This window comes from Anomaloglossus baeobatrachus, chromosome 6 (assembly GCF_048569485.1).
Source record: "Anomaloglossus baeobatrachus isolate aAnoBae1 chromosome 6, aAnoBae1.hap1, whole genome shotgun sequence".
Lineage (NCBI taxonomy): Eukaryota > Metazoa > Chordata > Amphibia > Anura > Aromobatidae > Anomaloglossus > Anomaloglossus baeobatrachus.
The window spans coordinates 559,487,818-559,506,954 of NC_134358.1; the positions used below are offsets into that span (position 1 = coordinate 559,487,818).

Consider the following 19,137-nt stretch of genomic DNA (forward strand, 5'->3'; position numbering starts at 1 on the left):
CTGCTCCTACATATAAGAATATAACTACTATAATACTGCCTCCTATGTACAAGAATATAACTACTATAATACTGCCCCTATGTACAAGAATATAGCTACTATAATACTGCCCCTATGTACAAGAATATAACTATAATACTGCCCCCTATGTACCAGAATATAACTACTATAATACTGCTCCTATATACAAGAATATAACTATAATACTGCCCCCTATGTACCAGAATATAACTACTATAATACTGCTCCTATATACAAGAATATAACTACTATAATACTGCCCCCTATGTACAAGAATATAACTATAATACTGCCCCCTATGTACAAGAATATAACTACTATAATACTGCCCCTATGTACAAGAATATAGCTACTATAATACTGCCCCCTATGTACAAGAATATAACTACTATAATACTGCTCCCTATGTACAAGAATATAACTACTATAATACTGCCCCCTATGTACAAGAATATAGCTACTATAATACTGCCCCTATGTACAAGAATATAGCTACTATAATACTGCCCCCTATGTACAAGAATATAACTACTATAATACTGCCCCCTATGTACAAGAATATAGCTACTATAATACTGCCCCTATGTACAAGAATATAACTATAATACTGCCTCCTATGTACAAGAATATAACTACTATAATACTGCTCCTATGTACAAGAATATAACTATAATACTGCCCCCTATGTACAAGAATATAACTACTATAATACTGCCCCTATGTACAAGAATATAACTACTATAATATTGCCCCTATGTACAAGAATATAACTACTATAATACTGCTCCTATGTACAAGAATATAACTACTATAATACTGCCCCCTATGTACAAGAATATAACTACTATAATACTGCCTCCTATGTACAAGAATATAACTACTATAATACTGCCCCTATGTACAAGAATATAACTACTATAATACTGCCCCTATGTACAAGAATATAACTACTATAATACTGCTCCTATGTACAAGAATATAACTACTATAATACTGCCCCTATGTACAACAATATAACTACTATAATACTGCCCCTATGTACAAGAATATAACTACTATAATACTGCCTTGTATGTGTATAATGACTTTATTACTCCCCATGTGCCTGTCATTTACAGTAATATTTAGTCACATTGATGTCATACAAGACGCACTGAGTAGTGACACAGATTGCATTTGCAGTGAAATTGTAGGTAAGTGATTTTGCAGATTTGCTCGTCTCCTCACATTTGTGTTGCAAATTTCTATTTGTTCCAAACAAATCCATCAATGTCTGTGAAATAAACACCACGCAGGGATCCTTCAAAGTGCACAATTTAATTTTCAATTGTAACAGTAAAATAAGCAAAAATAACATACAAAGTTCACACTTTCAACAATGAATGAGGCGCGCCTTGTCCCTCCGCCCCCGGTCAGCTCCGATCTCCTCGTAGGACGCTATCAGTGGTGGGAAACTTAGGTCTACGATTTACCATCATGCTACAAATGTCCCCAGTGCAACATGCTCGCTGCAGACATACCCACGGAGCAGATGACATTCTCCACCCATGCAAGTACACATCTGTAGTTTCCGGTCCAGCTTTACTGGTTTTTATTTTTTAATGGTTTTCATTTTCAAACTTATTCAAATTTTTCAAATTTAATTTTCAAATATCCCCTATGTTACTGCCCAGAAAAGTCATCTTGTATCAATCTTGTCCCGTTCTCCATTCACAGATATATTTTTTGGACTCCTGTTAGGTCTCAGGTGCCATTATATAAACCTTTTTACTGACGTAGAAGAAGATCTCCATTCGTCAGAATTTACGCAGCCCATTGTAAAAGAACTAACTGAAGCAGAGCCTCGAATGGAAACCATTAGGGTGGACATACAAGATCACAGAATGGGTCTTCTTGGGTTTCTTTAAGTGATTTTCCAGGAATATATCTTGATGGACGTTCATTAAATTATTATTTCCATCTATAGGACAGATGATACCTTGCTGATCGGTGGGGGTCCGAACACTGGAGAGACCTGTCTGAATGGACTGATGGTCGGAGAAAGCCAAGCCCTATACTTGGCAGTCTCTGGCAGTTCCTTAGAGAATGAATGGAGCGGCATTGAGCATGTCCAGTCAACGCTTTACTCAGATGGGGTTCAGTAGAGCCAATATTTTGGGTTCACTGGGGGCCTCGGTGATGGTGTTATATGGTGGGTTGGGTATAATTTTGTCTATGTTCCTATCTTGCCTTGTTGCTCTATGTATTCCCTGTCTTGTCTAGAGTCATAATCACATTACAGAAGGTCCAATAATTGAATTAGCTCAGTAAGGCCGGGTACACATATCCGGATTTTCGCTGGTTTGATGGATGCAGCGCACGCCAGTACAGTATGATACAGTACAGTGGCAGCGCTGCAACTTCCGGGTCACATTCTCCGGTCACATGACAGCATGTGACCAGCGCTTGTTGTGCTGCCAGTGTACTGTATACACTGTACTGGCGTGCGCTGCATCCGTCAAACCGGCGAAAAGCCGGATATGTGTACCCGGCCTTACTATCTGCAGCCTGGATGTGTCCATGCCTCTTGATGAACCCCTGCTGACATTTCCTGACTGTCCATACATGATTCCTCTGCTCTCCAAATGCTGAATATCACCCCCATCATTGAGGTACCCTTCGTAGGTCTGGGGTGGGCTGAAATCCATCCAACCTGTCTGTATACCCCTTGATATAAGAAGAGATCCTAAGGAGACAAGAAGGCAGTAGGATTCATCCTTTGTGGGACGCTGATGGTAAGGCAAGTACCCCAGAGAGACTTGGAGAAACCCTGATTACCCTGGAAAAGACTTCTGGAGGAGCCTATATGAAGTATAGGTAGTGAGCTTTCCATCAATGGAAATCTTGAAGCGGAAGCTGGATAAACATAGAGCTGAGATGATTTAGGAAAACCTGCACTTGTAGGGGGTTGGACTTGATGGCCCTTGAGGTCCCTTCCAACTCTACCATTCTGGAGGAAACTATACAGAGTAATGGTAGTGAGTTCTCCATCAATGGAAATCTTCAAGTGGAAGCTGGATAAACATATAGCTGGGATGATTTAGGAAAACCTGCTCTCACAGGGGGTTGGACCTGATGGCCCTTGAGGTACCTTCCAACTCTACCATTGTATGATTCTATGGAAAAGTATCTGGAGCCACACTGCCATATGGATCTCTACGCTGAGGATTATGGCTCTCATCTCCTGGGCCATTTATCCCATTACTGGATTATATCCGTGCTCCTGGATTATTTTACCCTCTGTGTGGTGGATTGTTTTATGGACCTTTCGCTCTTGGGATTGTTCATCTATATCTCGCTCTATTGACTGTGTGATATCGGACTAGGACCCCTGTGACAGCCCCATTACTCAGCAAGTTATCGCCTATCCTATTATTAGTTAACCATTTCTAAAAATGGAAATAAACCTTTAAAACAGGCTTTGTGATCATGAGGGACCTTTTTTGATCAACAAAATTGTTTAACAGTGGTTGACCCAGGCATCTGACTTTGTCTTGGCTCTCAAGTTCTCCAATTCTTCAAGCTAGGGAGAACCTAAAAGAGACACTTTAGGGTGTGCTGTATTAGGAACCATTGAACCCCGACAGAGTGTTTACTCCTCCAATTACATACATCCACCCATAAAAATCATCATATCCTACAACCCATTAATTTTTCCTGGACCATTCTGAGAATTAACAGTGTATATACATAGCTAAAAAGATATCACGCCTGCACGAAGAAATTCAGTTTACTAATCGCCATGTACATGGCAGTCATTTTCCATAATTTTTTTTCCTATCAATCACATGTACAATTGTGACAAAAGACAACTGCCTCAATATATTGCATCATTAAAAATAATAATAATATTGACAACGCGTAACAAACATTGCGTACACACATTAAGATATAGGTTATAAACTCCATTATTACAACAGGTGGAATGCTCATTGAATAGAATACACAACAAAGAGAAGGTAAAAACTAAATTTACCTTGGTTTTCTCAAGAATTTGATTTAAAAGAACACTCCAGGGAAAACTGAAGAACCTCAGGGGCGGAGAAGCACAAGCGAGACTCCGCCCTTGCAGAGCACTAGACATAACAAGATATATCAGTTTTGTCTGGTTTGTGTCTTTAATTTATGTGCTTTGTAAACATTTACAGAAATTTAAAAAGTGTGAAATGTTACATGTAGCTGCAAAATTAACAACTTTTACAACTCTACCATAACATTTCACCTAGTGGCAGGAAATACACTGATAATTCAGTTTCTAGAATCAAATATACATAGATATGCTTAATCAAGCTGAACAAGAGTAGATCTTTGGATTAAGGCAGAAAATCTGATTTTGGATATTTCCATAGTATCTGTAAGCGTTTGGCATGTACTGCTTGCAAATGGGGAGGGGAGAGGGTCACACTTACTAAAAACTTTTGCAAAAGTTTTTGTAAACTGCATTGATGGATTTTCCTGTGTTTAAGGCATTTATTCTATTGTTAGTATTTTTTTTTTAATTATTGTAATATTGATTGAATAAAAATGTGTTAACTAATGGGCAACGTAAAGCAATTCACTAATAAGGAAAATGTGAAAAAATTATGGTTTGTAAAAATATTTTTTATAATTACTTGAATTGTTCACTTAAAGCAGACACCCTTAGTGTGAGGAAGGTTAGAGAATTTTTATTTATTTATTTTTTGCGGGGGGAGGGCAGGCAGCTTGAATACTTGTGTCATGCCCCATCTACTTGAGCCCCAATTTAGGAATAATAGAGTATTACAATATCATTCTTATTTTTGTTTACTTGTTTTGTTACAGTACCACACTTTAGGCCTTCATTTTTTATCAGTATGTCACTTTAAGGTTCAACATTTTACGATGATTTTTTTCTGATACTGAGCTGTGAAACTCCCAGCAATGACCTAGAAATATATGATAATATTTTGTTGTTTTACCTAGAAGACGTTTGAGATCTTATTTTTTACTACCTCAAGATCAGATTTATAAATTTTCACTTTAAGGGATCCTTTCACTTTCTGGGAATATGTAATTTTTCCACCTGATGTAAATGCCTCTTTTGTCCTGAATCCAGAAATGTTTTTATTTTTTTCCTACGCCTCTATGATCCTGAGATATGACCCCCTCCTCCCTGTATATAAAGCTAGGCTTTTTAAATAACTGGGAGTGGTCCTCTGGTAGTCACCCACTGAGTTAATGGCCACGCCTAGATACTAAATTTGCATATAGGAAAGAAAGGGCCATATCTCAGGGACAGAAAGACACAGGAACAAAAGAAAAACATGGCCGGATTCAACATTTCACGTTGATTTTTTTTCTGATACTGAGCTACAAAACTACCAGCAATGACCTAGAAATATATGATAACATTCTGTAATTTTGCCTAGAAGATGTTTCAGATCTTATTTTTTAGTAACTCAAGATCAGACTTATAAGTTTTGATTTAAAGGGATCCTTTCACTTTCTGGGAATATGTAATTTTTCCACCTGGTGTAAATGCCTCTTTTGTCCTGAATCCAGCAATATTTTTATTTTTTTTCCTACGCCTCCATGTTTCTGAGATATGACCCCCTCCTCCCTGTATATAAATCTAGGCATTTTAACTAACGGGGAGTGGTCCTCTGGTAGTCACCCATTAAGTTCATGGCCACGCCTAGATACTAAATTTGCATATAGGGAAGAAAGGGCCATATCTCGGGAACAGAAAGACACAGGAACAAAAGTAAAACATCGTCGGATTCAGGAAAACAGTGGCAAGTGAGAGGTCCTCTTTATATTATCTCAAATTTAAGTTCTTATAGTCTGAATTTTAGTTTCTTGGCTTCTAATTTACAGGTTCTGTTTTCTGAGAACTCAGTTTTGTTTCCAGGACCTCAGGATCAAATTCCTTTGGGTCCGAATTGTACAACCTTGGCTTCAAAGGCATCGGGTATCATATCTTGGACCTCAATTTCAAATGCATTGGGTCAGATTTCCAGTACCCTTTAATTAAAGGGTCTAACTTCCCGTCTTTTTAAATTGGCCTTAAAGGGTGTAACTTCAAATTCTTGGTACCTTTTTCAACGGGTTTAATTTCTAGTTCTTCAGGTATAAATTCATAAGGTTTGACTTATTGTATCTCAGGTTAAGAATTACAACATCTGGCTTTTAAAACCTCAGATCATAATGGACAAAATCACATTTCTAACTTGATAGCTTAGAGGAATGTCTACAGAAGATTTGTGGTCCCAACCCTAGTCTTAAAGAGTCACTTTATCGACTCGAAGAATTAGTAAATTTTCAAAATAGGAAAAAGTGAAAACTAAGACTTCATTTTGAAATAAAAGATTAAAATTCTAAATGCTGGCAATTATAAATGGAGTCATTTAAACATCTCGATCGCTTAGAAGAAGGTCTACAGACGTCTAATGGTCTCGCCAACAGTCTTAAAGGATCTAAGTCAATGACATTTGATAAAAAAAATGGTATTTACTTAACCAAACCATAACTTAGTACATTTAACCCATGATTAATCTGAATTGTATTTGTAGAACCTTCAGAACCAGTAATTAGAAATTAAGTCATCTATAATAAGCATCTCATAAAAAAATATTATACCTCAAACAGGGGACTGATGACAAGAATAATTGACATTGTCTAAGCAAAAGCAAATACAGTCCAACATGCTTTATATACAAGATAAATTAACGTGCACTGCCGAACCGGTGAACATTTCCGCTTCTTGAAAATATATTTTAATCAGTAGTCTTAGAAAAGGTGCATGCTCCTGCGACTTGTCACTATGAGTGTACGCATTAGGCTGAATAACATGAATCTAGTTGGATTCCGATACCCAAGGGCTCCACCTTAAAAATGCTAATTGGTAACTTTCTCTATTCCCAATCACCAGTGGCTCAATAATTTTCAATTTATAATATATAGTTCATTTTTAAATAATGGTCGAAATGAAACACAATGCTTTTGGGATGTAAGGGATTGATCTATGGTTCTTTTTAAAGTGGGAAACCATTGGGCACATTTTAATTAAGTTGCAATATGTAACAAAAATAAGATTTAAAATGATATAAAGTCCACTAATTTAAAATACTGAAGTTCTGAACAATTGTCTCCACAATCCAACCAAGCAAGAAGACAGTTCTACCTTTACTGATCTTCATTCAGAGCATCTCGTGCAAAGATTAAAGTAGTGGACACTAGACAATCCATCCTGATTCCACAAGTTTCCCCCAGGTAAAATATTTAAGACTATTCTCACCTCCCATACAAGCGACCTTCCAGAGGTGTCCAGGATCGCAGTAGCAGGGGTCACGTGGGGTTGTGTAATCAAGCAAGTCCCACATGTCACAGGTGTGTCAAGGGCTCTCACGGAGGCATCAAGACCGGGTGACAATCCAGTAGCAGCGAGTGCTAGAACATCACAGAGATTGGCGGCACAAGTTGTCATCTGACAGTTCCCTGTTTATGCAGCCAGTGTACTCTATGACCCTGGGGAACTGTCAGTCTTTCCTAGCAGTTGCCCGCCTCTGACTTCCTTTATTAACCTCCTCCTGGTGTGGTTTGGGTGCAGTTTAAAGTTTGCTAATTGTTGTGGTCTGCAGCGGTCGTCTCCTGTTGCTCCAGAGACTTCTGTAGCTGCTGCCTATTCCTCAGATGTGTTGACTTTTTCTATCTACCTGGGCTCTGGTGATAGCATTAGTGTTTCCCCTGTATTGTTTCCTTGTGTCTTCCTTTAGTGATAGCCCAAAAGCTGCTTAGGAACACTGTAAAATGTGGATCTTCCACTGTGCTGCTGGAGATACAACACACGTCCAAGAGAAGTATAATGTAAGGTGGTTTAATTTAACGCGTTTTGAAGTGTACCCCACTTTGTTATCAGGAAGTCCACCAAAATGACAGACAGCATTAGTAACACAGTCCATAAATAAACTGCTGGTTGTTAAAAAAAAGGGTGCCAAAACAAGACACATGACAATGAGTCAGGGTTAAAAGGTGAAAAGGGGTGTATTGTCTGCAGTCTGCAGTAGCAGTTGCCAGCCTTTGACTTCCTTTATTTACCTCATCCTTGGGTGGTTTGGGTGTGGTTTATAATTTGCTCCTTTGTTGTGGTCTGCAGTAGTTGTCTCCTGTTGCTCCAAAGAATTCTGTAGTTGCTGCCTATTCCTCAAATAAGTGTTGACTTTTGCTATCTACCTGGGATCTGGTGTTGACTAGCACTCATACTCACCATTCTTATTTACATCCCTTTTGCCACGGGAAGCCAGGGCCCCAAGTATTCAGCTTGGCTACAGGTGCGGAACCTGTATAGGGTTGGTGAGTGCAGTGACGGTGAGCTGCAGGTTGTTGTCAGGGGTCACCACTTCCCCTTTTCCCTAGCAATTAGGTATTCCTTCCCCCTTTCTTTGTGTTGTTCTACATGACTGGCATAGCCTCTCTCCCCTGCCATGACAAGCCGTCCAATCAGTGCCAGCTTCCTTCTCCCACCTTTGGACCAAATGAGTTAATCAACAGGAAGTGAGCGCAACTGTTGGCCTCACTTCCTGTTGATTGTTCATTTGGTCCCAAGACGAGAAGAAGGACAAAGGGATTGTGTGAGCCCTGGCACTGCAATACTGGACACCGCTGGAAGGATTCCAGTATGGGAGGTGAGGATAATCTTAATTATTTTACCTGAGGGAAACATGTGGAACCAGAAGAGAATGTCCTAGTAGTGGACAACCCCTATAACTTGGGAGGTAACCGCTTTTTGAATAACGTGCTGTGCAAAATTTAGATTTATGTAAACTTAGTGCAATGTGCAATTAAACAGGGCATTGTAGAGCCCAGCTGTCAAAATGACTGAGGAACCCTCCGATGGGACCCCAATGACCTCCTAACTTCCTGAGTTAGGGCATCCCCTATAAACCCTCCAACCATTGCTACATTTTTAAGGGGACTTTTGTGTTTTACTCCCCTTCTTTCACAACTACTTTTTCACTCTTGACTTGACATGGCCACATGAGAACTTGTTTTTTGGGGGAGTATGAATTGTTGTTTTTTGGCAATCGGGTATTTTGTGCATCTGAAGGGTATGGTGCGGGCTCAGCTCTTGAGCCTGCTCCTTACATGCACCCCCAACTAATACGTCCTACATTCGGTTAATAAATCTCTCTATAGTCTATATAACCATCTATCCAAATATATCCTCTAAATCTCTTTACAAATATATACATTTCTTAATTTTTGCATATGAAAATTTGCATTAATTTACAGATGGATCCCTAATATCCATACAACCCCCGGGTATTTTACCCGGCAACAGCGGTCTATTTCTTTAAGTTTACTTAATGCATTAGGAATCTAATCTGAGCACTTGCCAAGATAATCAAAAGTACTGTAATTTATTTATTTATTTTTTTTTTTCAGCTGTGAATTTCATTCGATGCCCTTGATTAATTATGCATTAACCCATTACTCCGACGTCTCAGTCAGTAAATCTTAGGCGAGAAACAGTTTATTAAGCGAGTGTTTTCTAAAGCTCAGATTGGTTATATTTGTGCCACTGTATAGATTCTCACAAATTATTTATGTATACCTTTGTGTGATGGAAGGAGGTTCAGATAAATAAAAATATAACTCACATACATGATTGATTGATCAAAGCGAATGTCCACTATTTCAGTGAATAGGTCCAATATTCTGTGCTCATTGCCTTTATAATATAACTTTGCAGTGGTCAGAGCTCCAATATGTATAGAGCTCTAAATCTCCAATATAGACCCACAACTGGGCAAAAAGGAAATGTGTCCTCCTACAGCCACCACTAGGGGGAGCCTGAGAACGCACTGCGTACTGGTAATACATGGAACTCAATAATAAGGCAGTATGCAATAAGCTCACAAGGTCCCTCTAGTGGTGGCAGTAAACACAATCATTTTATGTCTATGCACTGGATTGGCTCGCCATCTGCCATGAACCCTATATTTAAGAAACTGATCTGAACAAAATTTGCTGTATTGAATATATATCATTTTTAAAGAGATATCCTGGTCTCTAGATCCACAATTTTAATTAGGTAAAAGCTTTTCTGCTTGTCTGAAATTAATCATGAGGGGTATTCCAAAATGTTAACTAAAAGGTTTAGGTCACTTTAGAAAAACATTATTAATATACTCCAGAGCTGCACTCACTATTCTGCTGGTGCAGTTACTGTGTACATACATTACATTACTTATCCTGTACTGATCTTGAGTTACATCCTGTATTATACTCCAGAGCTGCACTCACTATTCTGCTAGTGTAGTTACTGTGCACATACAGTACATTACTGATCCTGTACTGATCCTGAGTTACATCCTGTATTATACTCCAGAGCTGCACTCACTATTCTGCTGGTGCAGTCATTTATTCTGTACTGATCCTGCGTTACTGTACATCCTGTATAATACCCCACAGCTGCACTCACTATTCTCCTGGTGGAGTCACTGTGTATATACATTACATTACTGATCCTGAGTTACACCCTGTATTATACTCCAGAGCTGCACTCACTATTCTGCTGGTGCAGTCACTGTGCACATACATTACTTTACTTACCCTGTACTGATCCTAAGTTAAATCCTGTATTATACTCCAGAGCTGCACTCACTATTCTCCTGGTGCAGTCACTTATTCTGTACTGATTCTGCATTAATGTACATCCTGTATAATACTCCAGAGCTGCACTCACTATTCTGCTGGTGCAGTCACTGTGTACATACATTACATTACTGATCCTCAGTTACATCCTGTATTATACTCCAGAGCTGCACTCCCTATTCTGCTGGTGGAATCATTTTGTACACACGCTCTATTACGTACTGTACTGTTGCTGAGTTACATTTTACATTTTAATCATCAGTAACAGTCTGTGTTAACCTTCAGAGCTGTAATCACAATTGTGATTGTTATTGGGAATAGCTAACAAACAAGTTTTAAGACACACTCTTATATAAACTAAGCTACTCTGCATTTATATAAATAATACAAATCTCTGCCATAAACAAGTACAGGAGTTTGTGAAAATTAAACTCTGAAGGAAGTAGAATTATGAGTTCAGCTCTGGAGTAGAGGATATAAGTAAGGATCAATGATCACATCTTGACTGATACCCCAATATAGGAGTCGACAATTAAAGTCTAAATCAGATGTTTCTGCCGGGGTCTTGTCATCTTTTTGGATGTTGAAGGAACAGTGGTAACTGATCTGAGTTTCGTGTGGTTCTGTAATATGGAGCTCTATGACCGACATGCTTTGCTGTGGGCATGGACTATGACGGAATTAAATTTTGGACACTGAATGTCTCTTAACAAATGATATAAACCAATTTTTTTTATATCCAATTGTTATTATTAATGTGCATGCATGTTCTCATCAGTTCTCCACTAAAAGCAAAATGTTTCCTTTAATCCGCCTTTCCTCGCTCCTTCCTTTTCTGTGTGCAATGTGGAAACAGCAGGCCTGATCTGAGCATTCAGATGCATAAAAGGAAAGTCAATGCATGCAAACATTACAGGCAGTAATGCTGCTTCATAGAAATAAATACTGACTGCACATGCCAAACAGAAAAATAAAATAAAATATTACAATAAATTAAAATCATAATTTAACCTTAAAATATTAAAAATAAAAAAAACCTGTAAAAACAAGCCCATTATTCCAAATACAGCCATTAAGCCCAGCAACACATGGTAAGAGGCCAATATGTCCATTGAATGTAAATATGTAACACCATTCACTCTTTGTTTCTGCTCATTGTTCCTTTGATGAAGGATGTGAAGAGGCTGTTCCTTGGGGGAGGTCCCATTAGCATCGGGGCTTGGTTCTTGTGAGTAATCTTGATCTATATAAACAAATGAGAAAAAAAAATCATTATTATTCTTGTATTTCCTTAGACTTTCTTAATAGTTGTCATGAGGGTGCCACGATGGAGCGTGGTCCCTCTGATTTCTGGTGTCAGGCGATCACAGTGCAGGGTTTCATACACATTTGCTCAGGTTACTATTGCTGGCTGTGCAGATTCTCCTTTACCCAGCACTGCCAGGGTTTAGTAGATCTTCTGGTCTCCCGAACTTTGAATGAAAGCTATAGCCAGCTGTTCTCTATTGCTAATTAGCTCGGCTATAAAGACTTCCCTCCTAGTCCGGGTAATCGCCGGTGATAGTTTCTGCTTAGCCTGCCTCTAGAGGGAACCTGGGAGCTGAGAACCAGGAGGACATTCAGAGAACATTTGCTGTGTGAAAGCTCTGTTGAGTTTTTCCCTTCCTTAGTCATTTTGGTTTTTCCCCTTTGGTCCGTTCTTCATTATTACCTCTTGTTGTTTGGAGTACTTTGTATGTTTGCGGTTTATTTTACCCTTGTCTATCTAATCCTGTCTGTGACTTTAATCTAGAGCGAGACTAGCGTTCCCACTGCTCTGCATATTTTACAGGGCTGAGTCCAGGAAAAGACAGGGGTAGGCACGTGATCGGTGATGGGGAAAAATAACCCATCTAGGGACATTAGGGAGTGCAGGGATCAGCCTCGGGTGAGTGTACAAGGTGATTCTGTTCTCCTTTCCCTAGCGCCAGGGCTCATCATTGGAATGTGTACCCTGTGTGTTACAGCACTCACTAGGGCTTTGCTTTATATGTACCTGGCGGAAACCCAGTAGTCACTGCGTGACAATAGTTGAGTTCACTACCAAAGGATTTTTGTTGCCCTATGTTACATTCAGGGGCCACAAGAGTCTCTATCTCCATTGGGGCTCAAAGCCAAAGATGTAGTACCCCATAAAAAAAAATTGTTCTCAGTGGGCGGATTTCTTACAATTGAGCTACAATTCTCCAATGTAAGGCAGTGAATGCCAAATGGGCAAATGCATGTGGTCTCTAACATATTGGGTCCTCACGATACTGTGGTGCCCCTGAGGCTTTAGTCGCCACACAGTATTGCACCCGGTTTAGGGTGTAATGCTGCACCCGGATCCAGAGGAGGTCGGTACCGGTTTCACCACTTGCACACTCAAATACACAACCAGGTTGCCCTCCCCAATGGGGACTGGGCTAGGGTAGGGTCTTAATGTTGCCTTCAAACATGGGGGCACCACCCACTAGTGACAGGGACTCGGGAAGGTTCAGCCACTTAGGGGGAGTTATGAGCCAACACAACAGTTAGGAGGAGTCCTCCGGCAGGAGAGGAAAGGAGCAGACGTGTCTTACCGGTGCTCTGGTGGGACACAGGAGTTCACGCGGTTGCCGAGGGGAGAGCTTCATTGCTCCCTCGGAACCAGTGCCACGCAGGGTTCAGGACCCTAGAGAAGATCATTCTTCAAGTTGGTTTTCCAGAATCTGCCGGGACAGGGAGGTTTCAAGCTTCCCTGGCCACAAAGAGCCTGAAAGCACAGTGCCAGATAGGATCCAGGGCCTTGGATAGCACCAGGCCCTAGTGTGGAGCCGCGGCACCTGCAAATAGGGACAAGAATACTACTCGAGATGAACTACGGTCCTCAAGTAGCTTTAAGCCACGGAGATCCAACACACACGGTGCTAGGAGGAAGGGACTCACAGAGCACCACACCGGTCTGACCTCTGAAGGGATCCGAGTTCGATGGGGCCCATCACAGCTGGTGACTAGTACTACCTGGGCAAACGGCACTAAAGACTGAGAAAAACCTGGATCCACAGCAACTGGTTTGGACTCTTATTAACGGCGCCACCGCCTCGCGCCTCGGTGCTGAAGGCCATCACTACTCCCCTCATCATCCTTCCTGGGGCTTGCTCCACCTGTAGGGAGCGATACCATCTCTGGCTGCTACTACCATCTGCCCTGGAGGACAGCGACAGCAGTGGCAGCTAATCCCTGGCCGCATACCTCAGGTGGCGTCACGACATTCATCCTACTACTACTCCCATCATCTTCCCTCCTTATGGTGTACACCTCGGGGCACAAAGCTGGGCAGACCACAGCGACATCCCAGATCATCACACCAGCCCGGTGATGAGTAACGCAGGTACGGGATTCCCCGTGCCTGACGACCCCTGCCCCCCTGGGTGCTACAATACTCTTCAGGATGCATTTGCCTTGAAAACCTAGGACCTGATTTTTTGCTTTAAAAACAGTAAGGGCGCCCCATACAAAGTTGTTATAAGATAAAAGCTACTAGTTTGGTGGAGGTTCTGACCCTAACTTATTGTCAGAATGGGGACCTCTGTTCTCTTCTAGAATAAAGTGATGGTCAACCATCTTTCTTAAGCCTGCTTTAAACATGTCAATTTCACATACGATCTCGTATGCGATGTGACACGCCCCCATCGTATGTGCGGCACGTTAAATTTGTTGACCGTGTTGCACAAACGATTAATTCCTCTCACATGTACTTACCCGTCCATACGACTTCGATGTGGGTTGCGAACATCCACTTCCTGGAGTGGGAGGGAAGTTCGGCATCACCATGACGTGACACGGCAGCCGGCCAATAGAAGCGGAGGGGCAGAGATGAGCGGGACGTAAACATCCCGCCCACCTCCTTCCTTCTGCATTGCCGGTGGGAGTCGCTGGACGCTGGTAAGCGGTGTTCATCGTTCCCAGGGTGTCACACACTGCGATGTGTGCTACACCGGGTACGATGAACAACCTGACGTTCATTTTTTAGTAATTGAACGACGTGTGTGCGATCAACGTTTTTGCGTTCAATCGCAATCGCACATAGGTTTCACATGCTACAATATCACTAACGATGCCGGATGTGCGTCACTTACGACGTGAACCCGCCGACACATTGTTAGATATATTGTAGTGTGTAAAGCCCGCTTTAGTCTTAAGAGAATGTAAGGAGAAGCAGTCTGTGTATTCGACTACTTCTCCATTCAAACAAGGAACAGTAGTCCTCCAGTTGGTCTATTTTGGGAGTTTTCAGGGGTCAGAGATAGAGATGAGAGAACCTGAACAATAAAGTTTGGTATTCGTCCCGAACATGGACTTGGCTCAGTGTGAGCCGCTTGCAGTGTGTGAATGGCTCACACTGGGGGTCAAAGCAGCATTATCGGATGTACTATGCTTTGTTTACAGCTGGATGTATGTGGATGGAGAGTCAAGATGCCCAATCAGTAACTTCCAATGGGGTTTAGGTCAAGTCCGGGTCCAAAACTGAACCCATCGAAAAAAACTTCAACGGATCCGCTCATCTCTGGTAAGAGCTACTAGAAGTCTGATCTAGCAGTTGTCATCTACCTGTTGATAAGTGATATATTTTTTATACTTAAAATACTATTTTAAATTTTCATAATGGTTGAGGAAAGTCTTACAAGAACGGACAACCTACAAACACCAAGTACCTCATCTTTCTTGGCCAGATTAGAAACCCATAGCTGCCTGTACATCAAGATAATAGCTACCATATCAGTGGGGGTCTTCAGTTGATAAACGTCTCAGTTGCCTAAACTGGGGAGGTCCGAATCCAACTTGAATGGAGTAATGGTGAAGCATCACGTGCAGTGTCATAGAGAATGAATGGAGCATGTCTGACCATTGGTCAATTTAAATATTCACCAATTTCAAACATTCTGGCTATCGGAGGGGTGTCATCTGTCAGATCTAGTACTCCAATCTAATAGATAACACCTTTTTCATGGGTGTGTAACGGGTGACAGACAGAATAGATACACATGACATTTCTGGTAGGATGGTGCACAAGTAGGTTCCAAAACCGTCTTCAATCAATTACAGAAAACTTGGAACTCATATGATGAATTTCAATCACCATATGAGTGCCAAGTTTTTTGTAATTGACGGGTGACAGAGGGGCACAGCGAAATGCGCCTGCGCGAGACTCCAGCAGCGTGCACGAAGACGGGGGCGGCATCATCCATTTAAATCATGCCTGGGGGACGGTGAACAGCGGCAGGAAATGGAGACAGGAGACGAATTAGAGCCCGCCCATCTGGCCAACCAAATTCATTTGCATAGGAAGCGGTAAGTTCTTTTAGGGGTCTGCAAGGGGGGCCAGCAACAAGGTGCACCTTCCTAGAATGCAGCCCAGGAGCTGCAGAAGGGGATATTTTTGGTTTAATAGGGAAAAAACTGATGACAGGTTCCCTTTAAAAGCCCCGTCACACGCAACGACGGATATAACGATATATCGCCGGGGTCACGGATTCCGTGACGCACATTCGGCATTGTTAGCGACGTCGTTGCGTGTGACACGCATGAACGACCGAAATACTCACCAAATCGTCCATCGTTGACACGTCATTCATTTTCATAAAATCGTTGATAGTAGAGGACGCAGGTTGTTCGTCGTTCCCGAAGCAGCATACATCGCTACGTGTGACACCTCGGGAACGACGACCTACAGCTTACCTGCGGCCGCCGGCAATGTGGAAGGAAGGAGGTGGGCGGCATGTTTTTCAGGCGCTCATCTCCGCCCCTCCGCTTCTATTGGGCGGCCGCTTAGTGACGCTGCTGTGATGCCGCATGAACCGCCCCCCTAGAAAGGAGGTGGTTTGCTGGCAACAGCGACGTCGCTAGGCAGGTAAGTCCGTGTGATGGCTCCTAACGATATTGTGCACCCCGGGCAGCGATTTGCCTGTGACGCTCAAACGACGCTGCGTGTAACACCCCCTTAAGTCGTAAAGGTGCTTTACACGCAGCGACCTCACTAGCGATCTCGTCAGCGATGAGACACGCCAGATCGCAGAAAAGATTTGCCGAGATCGCACATAGGTCATTTTTTGTAGCGCCGCTCACATGTGCGATCTCGGCAAATCGTATGTGCGATCTGGCGTGTTACATCGCTAACGAGATCGCTAGCGAGGTGGCAGCATGTAAAGCACCCTATAACGTTGGTTGAGGAAACCATTACATGATGGTATAACCTATACCCATCATGTGCCATGCTTTTCTTGGATGGATTTGAACTCTCAACTGAAGAGTCAACCCAACGTCAAATTTTTTTTTGCTATTTTTGTATTTATAGAAAAATGCCTAAATTTCCTCAAATTGAAACTAAATAGTTGGGAAATAAAGGAGTTTAACTAAATCCTACTTGTGAAACCAGAAACGCTTAAATGTTAATAATCATCTGCACGACGGCCCTTTTATTTTTTTGTAGGTCTTAAATCGCGCCTTACACTTTCCCTCGCTCCGCCATAGATCTAATAGACACCGATAAAGACGGAGAAAGGTTAGCTCGCGGGAAAAGCCACCAAAGATGAACTAGTTGTCTAATCGGCTAATGATCTGGTAATGATATCACTCTTGTATAACTGCGCCATCGACTTAGGACAATTATACTATTTTTGATTTATTTTAGCATAAACTACCTTAAATTATACACACTCTGGAAAGATTATGTCTACAATGTTTCCTAATTCAAAATTAAAGAAGGAAGACATTTTACGAGCGGCCGCTTAGCTTAAAGCTAATTGAAAGTGATTATCAAAGTGGCATTTTCCTTGTGACTTTAAGATACATTGTTATAAGATAATAGACATCCCTAATTAGGTAATAAAAAGGTTACACGTTGCCTTCGGGCTAGTGATGCGGAAAGTTTTTTACAAGTATTAAGAGACATTTTTCTTTAAGATCCTTATGACTAATCCAAGGATTCATCACTTATTAAATATCAGTTGTCAGCCTTCCCGAAGACGTCTCACAGAAAGCATTTCCCTGGTCAGAAACACCAGTCTATTAGAACCTGCAAAATATATTTCTTGTAAAGTACATACCTGACATTTGCAATGTATAATGAATACCTTTTTTTTTTTCCCGTGCCATATATTAACTGTATTAAATAAAAAAGTATGTCACGCGTAGCGGGGCCATTAGAGCCGAAAATGGAATTTTTTTTTTCTTTTTTTGGAATCGGCAATTTTTCTTGACAAGGGATGGAAATAAAAATGTCCTTAAATTGCTGCTGACTATAATCGACAGAATGGAAATTAACATAGACTTCAAAAATAAAGTTGGATCTTCACATGGACCCTCTGGAGTAACCACCTCTCGCCCGATTTCCTTTTTCATTACTTGCAGCCTGGATTCCGACTCAACTATTCAACTAAAACTTCTATCGCTTGGAGTCGCGGATGATCTCTCAAGACAACCTCTGCCCGTATGCATAGGAACGTCATGTGTCATCTTTAAAGGGAACTTATCAGTAGCTTTAAGAAAAGGAAAAGAAATAGATAGCTGTGTATGGCGTTAATAGACAAGTTTCAGCATACCGTTCTTCCTCCAATGCAATGTCTCATTACGGAGACAATCCACTTTGAATCTACATGTAAATTAGGCTGGATGTGCTTTTTGGGTGGGCTGATATGTAGCAGTTATGCACATAAGTATTCCAACACAGGTAAAAGGGAAATAAAGTGTAACACCCACATCAACGTCCTCCCCTGGTGGGAACATCGGCTCTCTCACTTGTCTGGCTGTCTTGCGGTTGGTACCCCATCCCTAGCCCATGTTGCTGTCTTCCAGAGGTTGAGTACATCCCGCAGGCTTCCTGGATCTGTTCTAAGGGCATGCATATGGCCACACCTCCTTTCTTAAGGGCCAGCATCCCCTAACCTGGAAGTGCTTCTAAGGTCATCTGTGAGGCTGCAGATACTTAAGGCACCTCTGCCCTATGGGAGGTGCCTGGACAACGTGTTAGTTTAGTTGGTAGTTCTCAGGTCTTCAGTGCTGCTGCTGCTGCTGTTACTGACATTGTGCTGTCATGTTATATTGTTGCTTTGTTGCTATTGCTGACCTGTACCTCTGTCTGTTACAGTGTGCCCCTATCTGCTGCTGCTGTTGCTGTGACCATCTATGTCTGCTCTCTACTATACAAATTGCTGCAAGCATCCAAACCAGTCGCTGCTGCCATCCATCCTGGATGGATCTACTCCTCCAACTGCTGGAGCTGCCTTTTCTACCTCCAACTGCTGGAGCTGCCTTTTCTACCAGAGACTATACTGTGTCCATGGTGCCAGCTGCTGGGGTACCACAGATCCCCTGGGGCTGCCCTCTGCCGGTTGCCTACCAGTGTGTGTACTTGTTGACTTGGCAGCTGGTCCAGTTCGCTCCCCCAGGCAAGTGAATAGT

At 41.7% G+C, this 19,137-nt stretch overlaps 1 protein-coding gene across 2 annotated transcripts in view; it reads right to left on the minus strand.

Moving 5' to 3' along the window:
* Nucleotides 1-1,318: 1,318 nt before the first annotated feature.
* Nucleotides 1,319-19,137, minus strand: part of DGKB (diacylglycerol kinase beta) — a 705,227-nt gene continuing 687,408 nt past the window's right edge. For both annotated transcript variants that reach the window (XM_075315722.1, XM_075315723.1), the window contains exon 25: nt 1,319-11,920. In XM_075315722.1, the coding sequence (XP_075171837.1) occupies nt 11,813-11,920 (108 nt within the window). In that variant the 3' untranslated portion in view covers nt 1,319-11,812. The remainder of the gene's footprint in view (nt 11,921-19,137) is intronic.